Genomic DNA, 10,381 nt, shown 5'->3' on the forward strand with positions numbered 1-10,381 from the left:
GTGGACAGCATTGCTGAGTATTTTCTGCTTAAAACTGCAGTGAACCAAAGACAGTCTCAAACACACGGTGTGAAATCGCTGGTGTTTTTGACGTCACACACTACCTTGTAACCAATCAGATCAACGTGTGGTCATCAACCAGTGGATCTCTGAGTGAGTGAGTGGAGGCGGGGCTCATTTGCATATTCATAGAACCGCACATACTAGATGAGGCAAGGGTGTCGAGTTACATTCAAGATATTTAAGACATGAAGACATTTTTTCAAGGAAAAATTTGAACTTGGTGATCAAAGATCCCAGGTCTGTTGTCAATCCTTCACAGTTACGCTGATGGCGTAAGACGCTGATGACGTGTTATCTGGTGCGCCCAAGCTTCGTTTATAGACTGAGGGAAACGCACGCTGTAAAAGTGTCTCATCCGCGACATGCACATTTACGCACCATTAAAAAAAATGATATCCACGCAAACAATGTAGAATAGCTTGAATATAGCGTGCGTCTCCCTCAGACTGTAAACAAAGCTCGGGCGCACCAGATAACACGTCATCAGCGTCTTACGTCAGCAGCGTCACTGCGGAGTCCTGAACGCAGATTCACAACAGACTCGGGAGAGAATATAATGCTGAATAAAGTCTTATTTTGTGTTATTTTTGGACCAAAAAGTATTTTCGATGCTTCAAAAACTTCTAACTAACCCACTGATGTCACATGGACTACTTTGATGATGTTTTTATTACCTTTATGGACATGGACAGTATACTGTATATACAGCTTCAATGGACGGACAGAAAGCTCTCGGACTAAATCTAAAATATCTCAAACTGTGTTCCGAAGATGAACGGAGGTCTTACGGGCTTAGAGCGACATGAGGGGGAGTCATTAATGACATTATTTTCATTTTTGGGTGAACTAACCCTTTAAAGGGACACTAAGTAGGAATTACTCCCATCTAGTGGTGAATTAATATTTTGCATCCAAACTAATTTTGCTTTCCAACGCCTCGCTTTTTCAAATGCGCATTGCATCTACGGCAGGCGATATGTACCAAAAAGCTTTGACAGGATGTCTTCTAATAGCACTTCGTCGAGGGGGGGTGTTTTGAAACATTGTTATTCATAAAAATAAATCATGAGAACATGAACTTCATCACTGCATGTGCAGGAATTGTAAAATCTTTTTTCTTATTAACTGAAGTAGCCTAACGAAATATTTTTACTCTAATAGCTTATCTTTCCCCACACATATGAACTGTGATCATGCAATAACGTTAACTTTACATCGCGATGCTGAGCTACAGTGAAATGATAGAAAAGACATTATCTGTGAGAGCAATTCGCCTCATTCGCGCAAACTGGAGTAGAATGAGGCTCGCGTCGACCGCGCCGCGCTAAACACCGCGCCGCAGGACCTCTAGACGCGCATAAACGCGTCTTTACATTGAAATCACTCGCGCCAGACGCTCAAGAGTGAGTGAGTAATCATTTAAAATAAAATTGACTTTAATCAAACCACGGATCCGTGATAAGTTTTGTGATCCGCCTCGCCACTATGTAGTAGCTCTATGATCACTTTGAGGGGAGGATAATAAGCAGAGGCAGGGAAACATTGACCAGAAAGGGGGAAATCACACGCATTTTACGTTCTATTTTTGACTTTTTTGGCGACGATGTTTTCTTCTCCTGTGGCGCGGCATATGTATGGTCCATAATAACAATGCAATCCAGACTTTTAAACTTGCCGGTGCAGTTTCAAGCGCCTCTCGCTGCTCTGCACCTGCGCTTCTGCTGGTTTCGGCTGGCTCTGAACGAAAACGCGTTGGCTTAGTACTTTTGGTCCCTCTCTGCTATTATAGTTTAGCAAGATGGCGGAACTACATGGAAGCCTCCGTGGACCTACCCGTGCCATGTATATAAAGATAATTAATTCTTCATTTATAAGGATAAGTCAGATAATTGGCCGATGTATTTGTACACCATTGAGGACATATTTATGAATAAAAATATTGATTTTAGATAATAAAATACCTAAAAAGATACTTAGTGTCCCTTTAAATATATTTAACTCAGAAATACTTGAATGCATTATTTACTTTTATCTTGTCAATAGTTGACAGTTGTTTAATGTACAATAGTCTAAAACCAATGCTTAAAAAGCCAAGAGGTTGTTCAGTTGTGGAAGAAACCTTGAGTATAGATCATTTTGCAAGATGTAAACAACACTGGTCCAGAATAACTTCCCGTTTCATTTTTTTAACACTACATAAACGTTGGGATAAAATACAACCAACAGAACATATAAAACTGAATCAAAAAGTTAAACAAACAACTTTAAGATGTTTTCTTTGCATGTGAAATAAAGAAACCAGTTACAAACTGAAACAGGAAGTGTTTCTGGACCAGTGTTTACATCTTGCAAAATGGTCTATAACGATATGATGGCTGATATTTGTAAAGTCCAGACTGCTTGCTGCGGAGACATGTCACTTGCAGGCGTAAGCAGCAGACTGCTCATATAGAGATGAGGAGCGGAGCGCAGACCTGCTCCAGGCTGTCCTCCGCCTCCACGCAGAGCCTCTGGGGACTGAGGATGGCCATCATGTCCTTCTTCATGAGCTGCAGCACCTTCTTCAGCTCCGCGTTCTCCAGCATCAGGGACCTCTGCCGCGCCTCGTAATCACTCAGCAGAGCCCGGTACATCTCGCCCTCGTGCCTGAGGACGACAGCACACGCGTCACACGCATGCAGTGGAAGAGACCACACACACACACACACACACACACACACACACACACACACACGGGTTACCTGGCCTCCATCTTGCCCGTCTTCCAAAGGCCTCTCCTGCCATCGGACCTTCCCACATAGTTGGACACTTCAATGGCTGAACACATGAGGACAGAGAAGACCGATGTTATAACCTTGCATGCACGGTTCAACTCCTCCTGGATATTGTGGATTATTTACTTTTTTTTTTTGGCTGTCAATTATTATTAGTATTATTGTTTTTAAATCTGTGTCACACTTTATATTAGGCGCCTTTATGATGTACTTGCATAAATAGTGTGGAACAGCGTAGTTAGTGTGCTGATATTATCACCACATCACTTGTGCTGCTGTTGAGGAGGACCCAGGCAGATGTAGGGCCGGTTCGGTGGCATGATCTAAGGCTGGTTAACAGGGAAGGTCAACGGTGTGTTCATATAAGGGCTGGTCCGAATGCCATTTGTTGAGCTTCGAAGCTTCGGTAGTAATGAACATCGAGTATTCGAAGCTTCGGTAGTAATGAACATCGAGTATTCGAAGCTTCTGAGAGAGGAGGCTGAACACATCCTTCTCTCTAATAAAGGCAGGAATCTCTATGTGTCTGTCTGTCCGTTTGCATTTTGATTACTTCGAGAACCGTTCATCCAAACGACTTCACAAGGGAGTGCAGTGTGGTATTTGGTGCAATATAGACACGTGAGACGCGACACGTTCAGAATAAATAAACTTTTAATAAACTACAGAACAGCGCGAGCGGGAAGCGGCGCGCCTCACGCGAGCAGAGCTTATATGTTCTGAGAACGGACACTGCACTAGTGAGAACACACACTCACGCACACATACCTGTTCACTATATTTTTAATAAGGTAGTCTAATAATATTTGTCTCACTGACAAAGTAGGGTAGATTTAAATAAAAACAAAATTTAAATAAAGAAAAACAAAATTGAAATAAAAACTAAATTTGTAACGTTCCAGTAACATCTCAAAGTCTCTTATATTTCACAGTCGATTAATTTAGATTGATAACGGGTAAAAAGGATAATACATTTTGTTTCTATTATTCTATTTTCCACAATGTCACAGCAACGCAGCTGAACCCAAAACACAAGCTCAGGCACTTCTGTTCACACACACTCCTGTTCCTCTTTATATAGCACCTTTTACACATAAAGGGTTCTTTAAAATTGACTCAAGAACCCTAGAGTTCTATTTAGAACGCCTTTGAAAAATAATTAATTCACACAGTGCATGTTAGTCTGGAGCCCACACTACAGATGCTTTATCCAGAAAAACAGAGTCCAACATAATTGCAGTCCACGATGCCAGGTACCGTATATACCCGAATATAAGACAAGGTTTGTTCTAAAAATAGGCAATTTTCAAATAAAATTATTTTCTGTTGAAAATATCTCTTTTTGTCCCAAATCTGTCTATACTGTATCTCCCATGTTATTGTAAAGTTTTAACTACTTACTTGCATTACATTTTTTCTTTTCCACATAAGAGAAAGCCTGGTGCTCACCGAGTTTCTTGTCCCTCTTGTCCACGAGCAGCTGGTTGAGGCGCTCCTTCAGTTTGGAGCTCTCCCGCTCTTTACGCTTGGCATCGTGGTTGTACTGTGTGGCTCGACTAGAGATGATGCTCTGCAGTTTCTGCACCTGCACACATTATCACACACACACACTAGCACTGAGGCATGATTGTGATGCACACAGTAAGTCTAAGAGTTTTCAAACGAATGAACAGACAAAAAAACAAACAGCAGCAAAAAACATACTTTATAAACAAAAGACTAGAATACACCCCAACTAACACCGGTTAAGCAATGCCAGCATTTACAGAGGTCTCTTTAACTACAACACGTTTGACATGATTACAGCTCTTCTCTCCCAGTCGTTTGAAGCCCCTCCTCCTGAAATATGAAAGGTGCTGTGATTGGCAGCGCTTCGCATGACATGCCCCGCCCCTTCATAACAGCAAGTTCGTCCTAGTGTAGATATTAATGATGGCTTCGATTTCAAACCAGTGCAAGCCTGATTCAGACCCTGACAATGTTAGCGAACAAGAGGATCGTCCAGGACGGACTCCAAGCACGGATTTCACAGGACGAGTTTTTGTCATTAAATGGTGGATAGCAAAGGTAATACTAATGGGGGCGACAGTGGCTCAGTGGTTCATGTAGATTGTCTACAAACCAGAAGGTTGGTGGTTCAATCCCCGGTTCCACTGGACCAAGTGTCGAGGTGTCCATGAGCAAGACACCTAACCCCAGCTGCTCCCGACGAGCTGGATCGCCTTGCATGGCTGACACCGCCATCGGTGTATGAGTGAGTGAATGGGTGAATGTGAGGCAATATTGTAAAGCGCTTTGGTGGCCATTGGGTCTGTGAAAGCGCTATATAAATGCAGTCCATTTTCCATTTAATACAAACAGTAATCGATCACAAACCATGGCTAATTTTCCTAAGCAGGTCTAACAAAAGCAACAGAAAACGAGCCGTTCTCCACATGTGTGCATACACACTGGGGTCTTCATGTTCAGGAACAGTGTTTAAAACACACTTTATCCACTCTAACTTTGTCAGCCTTAGGAAGGTCAAACAAATGAGTTCTGGGAACGTTGTGGAAAAAACGGTGAACGTGATGGTCAGTCGTGTGTGAGCATGAGCATGTCTTACTTCCTCCTTCTCAGACTTCAGGCAGTTCTGCAGGGTTTTGATCTTCAACTGCAGCTGTCGCTCACCCTCATGCAGGCCGGAGTTCTCTCTCCTCGTGTGCTCCAGCTGATCCTGACACACACACACACACACACACACACACACACACACACACACAGCAGATATTAGGAGCAGGCTCCTCGCGTTTAAGAACCATTAAGGATTGTACATCACAACCGTTCCCTCCTCCTTCACTCTGAACTCTCCTATGCTGGATGAGTAAATCATTAAACTCAGCACTACATCTCAGATATCAAATGTGTACATGTAAATGTGTTCAGCTACTGCAAAAAATAAATAAAAAAACTACAACTCAGACTATGAAAACATTTGTGTTGATTTAAATAGTTGAAATATAATACAAATATTATTTGAAAAACTGTTTATTGCCAAGGCACCATTTCTAATTTTCATTTAGTTTAAGTTGAAGCATTACAATTATTAACTGAAAACAAAACTAGCAATATTTAAATAAACTAATACAAATAAAAGCCAATTCAAAATATTGATAAAACTTCACAATATCTTGCATATTAAATATTTTAAAGAGCAGCAATATCATAAAAATGAATGAAACAATAGAAACAAAAGATCTGAGTGAAGTGACTTCTCCAGGCCTGTAAAGCACAGCAATAGTGTGTGTGTGTGTGGGAGCGTGTGTGTGAGGGAGCGTGTGTGTGTGAGAGAGTGAGTGAGTGAGTGAGTGAGTGTGAACGCGAGCGAGCGAGTGAGTGTGCGAGTGAGTGTGAGCGAGTACGCGAGCGAGTCAGTGAGCGAGTGAGCAAGCGTGAGCGAGTGAGTGTGCGAGTGAGTGAGAGTGAACGCGAGTGAGTGTGAGCGAGTACGCGAGCGAGTGAGTCAGTGAGCGAGTGAGTGAGCGAGCGTGAGTGAGTGCGAGTGAGTGTGCGAGTGAGTGAGTGAACGCGAGCGAGCGTGTGCGAGTGAGTGTGAGCGAGTACGCGAGCGAGTGAGTCAGTGAGCGAGTGAGTGAGCGAGCGTGAGTGAGTGAGTGCGAGTGAGTGTGCGAGTGAGTGTGCGAGTGAGTGAGAGTGAACGCGAGCGAGCGTGTGCGAGTGAGTGTGAGCGAGTACGCGAGCGAGTGAGTCAGTGAGCGAGTGAGTGAGCGAGCGTGAGTGAGTGAGTGAGAATGAACGCGAGCGAGCGTGTGCGAGTGAGTGTGAGTGAGTGTGAGCGAGTACGCGAGCGAGTGAGTGTGCGAGTGAGTGTGCGAGTGAGTGTGCGAGAGTGTGCGAGTGAGTGTGCGAGTGAGTGTGCGAGTGAGTGAGAGTGAACGCTAACGAGCGTGTGAGAGTGAGTGTGAGCGAGTACGCGAGCGAGTCAGTGAGCGAGTGAGTGAGCGAGTGTGCGTGCGAGTGAGTGAGAGTGAACGCGAGTGAGCGTGTGCGAGTGAGTGAGCGAGTACGCGAGCGAGCACGCGAGCGAGTGAGTGAGCGAGTGAGTGTGCGAGTGAGTGTGCGAGTGAGTGTGCGAGTGAGTGTGCGAGTGAGTGTGCGAGCGTGCGAGCGAGTGAGTGAGTGAACGCGAGCGAGCGTGTGCGAGTGAGTGTGAGCGAGTACGCGAGCGAGTACGCGAGCGAGTCAGTGAGCGAGTGAGTGTGCGAGTAAGTGTGCGAGTGAGTGAGAGTGAACGCGAGCGACTGTGTGCGAGTGAGTGTGAGCGAGTACGCGAGCGAGTGAGTCAGTGAGCGAGTGAGTGAGCGAGTGAGTGAGAGTGAACGCGAGCGAGCGTGCGAGTGTGTGCGTCAGTGAGTGAGTGAGTGTGCGAGTGAGTGAGAGTGAACGCGAGCGAGCGTGTGCGAGTGAGTGTGAGCGAGTACACGAGCGAGTGAGTCAGTGAGCGAGTGAGTGTGAGCGAGTGAGTATGTGTGTGTGTGAGAGTGTGTGTGTGTGTGTGAGTAAGCGCAGTACTTTGAGGCGGCAGTGGCTGTGCTGCAGGTGCTCGAGGTCACTGGAGTGTGTGTGTGCATGAGTGTGTGTGTGTGTGTGTGAGTGTGTGTCAGTAAGCGCAGTACTTTGAGGCGGCAGTGGCTGTGCTGCAGGTGCTCGAGGTCACTGGAGTGTGTGTGTGGGTCAGTGACGTGCCGCACTGATTTACACTTCCAGGAGCAATAAATATTGTATATTTATATAAAATAGGTTTAAAATTATATATATGTTTTAATCTCACATCATTTGTCCTCCTCACTGTTCATAATTGTGTGAACATTTCGAAAATAGGTAACTTTTAGACTATTAATGTGGTCAAATGTCATACGGTCAAACGGAATTCACTTAAAGTTATTTAAGACAATTGCATTTAAAATTATTTAAAAAAATTCAAAATGATACAATTTTTCATTTGGCATATTTTTTCAAGTCTTAAGAAAAGCATATTAAAGTATCAGTAAGATAGACCTTTAAGAAATGTCATTAGTATCTAAAACAAATTGTTCCGCAAAGACACATTTTCTCTATGTCATACGGTAAAACAAAGTTTAGAAGCCATTTTGGAACTGAATATTAATGACTTAAGTCATGTGACATTGGATGACATCACTCAGAGGACCCCCTGAAGACCAGCCAAGTTGAAGGTAAGTTTAAGATTTTGCTCCTACATTTGAGGTAATTTCACCTTTTCCAAGTGTTGCCATGTGTCACAGATTTGGGTGTCATATGGTCAAACGTCAAAAAAGGGTTTAATACATTTAAAATGTGAAAAAATATTGATTTACAGGTGAAATATAAAGTTTAAAAGTCAAGGTTAATGGTAAAGGTGGAAGGAGGTGGCCAAGCAACTGCCTGTTATAAATGACAAAGCATGAAACTGTCATAAGGGCAAACAAAAAATGTCATACAGACAAACGATTTTACCGTATGACATGTTGTTATACCATATGACACAGAGCATTTAACTGAATTATTTAGTTATTTCTTAATTGTTATATCACATATATAGTTTGTACAACTAATATGAATTAATATGAACATATATAATATATTTCTGCCTATTTTAAGCATTTTTTCACATTATTACAGATGTCTCTTTCTAGTAAGGAGAGGGGTGCACATTTCCGTGCAAAGCTAAGGGCAGATCCTGCATCTAGAGAGGAGAACCTAGCCAAGAGGAGGGAAAGGTATAACTGTGAGAGTATATGATGACATAGTCTCTCCAGCGTGTCCTAGGTCTTCCCCGGGGTCTCCTCCCGGTGGGAACAGATCCTCGAGCCACCTCAGCTGACCCCTCTCGATGTGGAGGAGCAGCGGCTCTACTCTGAGCTTCTCCCGAGTGACCGAGCTCCTCACCCGATCTCTGAGGGATCGCCCAGCCAACCTGTGGAGAAAGCTCATTTCGGCCGCCTGTGTCCGGGATCTTGTCCTTTCGGTCATGACCCACAGCTCATGACCATAGGTGAGAGTAGGAACGTAGATTGACCGGTAAATCGAGACGACAGACCGGTACACCGACCGCATTACTGCAGAAGCTGCACCGATCCGTCTGTCAATCTCCCGTTCCATCCTTCCCTCACTCGTGAACAATAACCCAAGATACTTGAACTCCTCCACTTGAGGCAGGAACTCTCCACCAACCTGAAGTAGGCAAGCCACCTTTTTCCGACTGAGGACCATGGCCTCGGATTTGGAGGTGCTGATTTTCACCCCAGCCGCTTCACACTCGGCTGCACACCGTCCCAGTGCATGCTGGAGTTCCTGGTCTGATGGGGCCAACACGTCAACATCATCCGCAAAGAGCAGAGACGACATTGTGTGGTCCCCGAACCCGACACCCTCCGGCCCCTGGCTGCGCCTAGAAACTCTGTCCATAAATATTATGAACAGAACCGGCGACATAGGGCAGCCCTGCCGGAGTCCAACATGCACCGGGAAGAAGTCTGACTTACTGCCGGCAATGCGAACCAAGCTCCTGCTTCGGTCGTACAGGGACTGGACAGCCCTTAGCAAAGGACCCCGGACCCCATACTCCCGGAGCACCCTCCACAGGCCGCCTCGAGGGACACAGTCGAATGCCTTCTCCAAATCCACAAAGCACATGTGGATTGGCTGGGCAAACTCCATGAACCCTTACTGTTCTTTTTAAACTAAATGTTAAAAACAGATTTTTTCACAAGTTATCTCACTGTTGTAAATCTGAATGATATTGTCATGTATTACATATAGCACGTCCTATGTGTTCCTTGTACTGAAAGAGAGTTGAGTTGACTAAAAGAAATATTCATGTGTTGGTAAATATATTCTACTGTTAATAAAAGGTTCACTTGAGATGCCTTGTGTTTCTTTGGAATCATTTTGAATTGGCCTACATGTATTTATTACATTAAAAATGCAATGAAACATTGAAATTGTACTATGTCATACGGTAAAACAAAATATGTCATATGGTAAAACATTGCATTTTAAAATAAATAAAAATAAATACTTTGTTTGTTTACATGGTTCATGAAAATAATGGAGGAGAGCTAGTATGATATACATATATATATAACATCAAGGCATTTTTGACTAATTTCTTTTAAAAAAATAGAACAAATGTCCATAGATGACATGCTGAAGTTGTTAAAAAAACAAAATATTTAGTATTTGTGGTGTAGGTGTTTACATTTTGCAACTTGTTATAGAATACTTACAGATCAACTATTACATTCATGGTTGTATTTAACTGTGTCATGAATATCAAATTTAATTTATTTCTAAAAATCACTTTGTTTTACCTTATGACATTTTCAAGGACTGTATACAAAGAAACACATTAAAATGTCATATATTGTTATTTTTTATAAAGGGCACTAATAAAAACAAAAAATATACACATAGATTTACACAAAAAATGCTATATTTAATTTGTCCTTTCATTTTTATTTTTTTACTGTTTTGAAATTCTAAAA

The 10,381-nt window shown here is 43.1% G+C and overlaps 1 protein-coding gene across 8 annotated transcripts in view; it reads right to left on the reverse strand.

The window, feature by feature from the left end:
• ssx2ipa (synovial sarcoma, X breakpoint 2 interacting protein a) overlaps nt 1-10,381 on the reverse strand; it is a 34,393-nt gene that overhangs the window by 9,129 nt on the left and 14,883 nt on the right. For all 8 annotated transcript variants that reach the window (XM_079611741.1, XM_079611742.1, XM_079611747.1 and 5 more), the window contains 4 exons: nt 5,443-5,553; nt 4,287-4,422; nt 2,805-2,880; nt 2,538-2,709 (listed from right to left, as the gene is read on the reverse strand). In XM_079611741.1, the coding sequence (XP_079467867.1) occupies nt 2,538-2,709; nt 2,805-2,880; nt 4,287-4,422; nt 5,443-5,553 (495 nt within the window). The remainder of the gene's footprint in view (nt 1-2,537; nt 2,710-2,804; nt 2,881-4,286; nt 4,423-5,442; nt 5,554-10,381) is intronic.

This window comes from Phoxinus phoxinus (genome assembly GCF_949152265.1).
Source record: "Phoxinus phoxinus genome assembly, chromosome: 5".
Taxonomy (NCBI): Eukaryota; Metazoa; Chordata; class Actinopteri; order Cypriniformes; family Leuciscidae; genus Phoxinus; species Phoxinus phoxinus.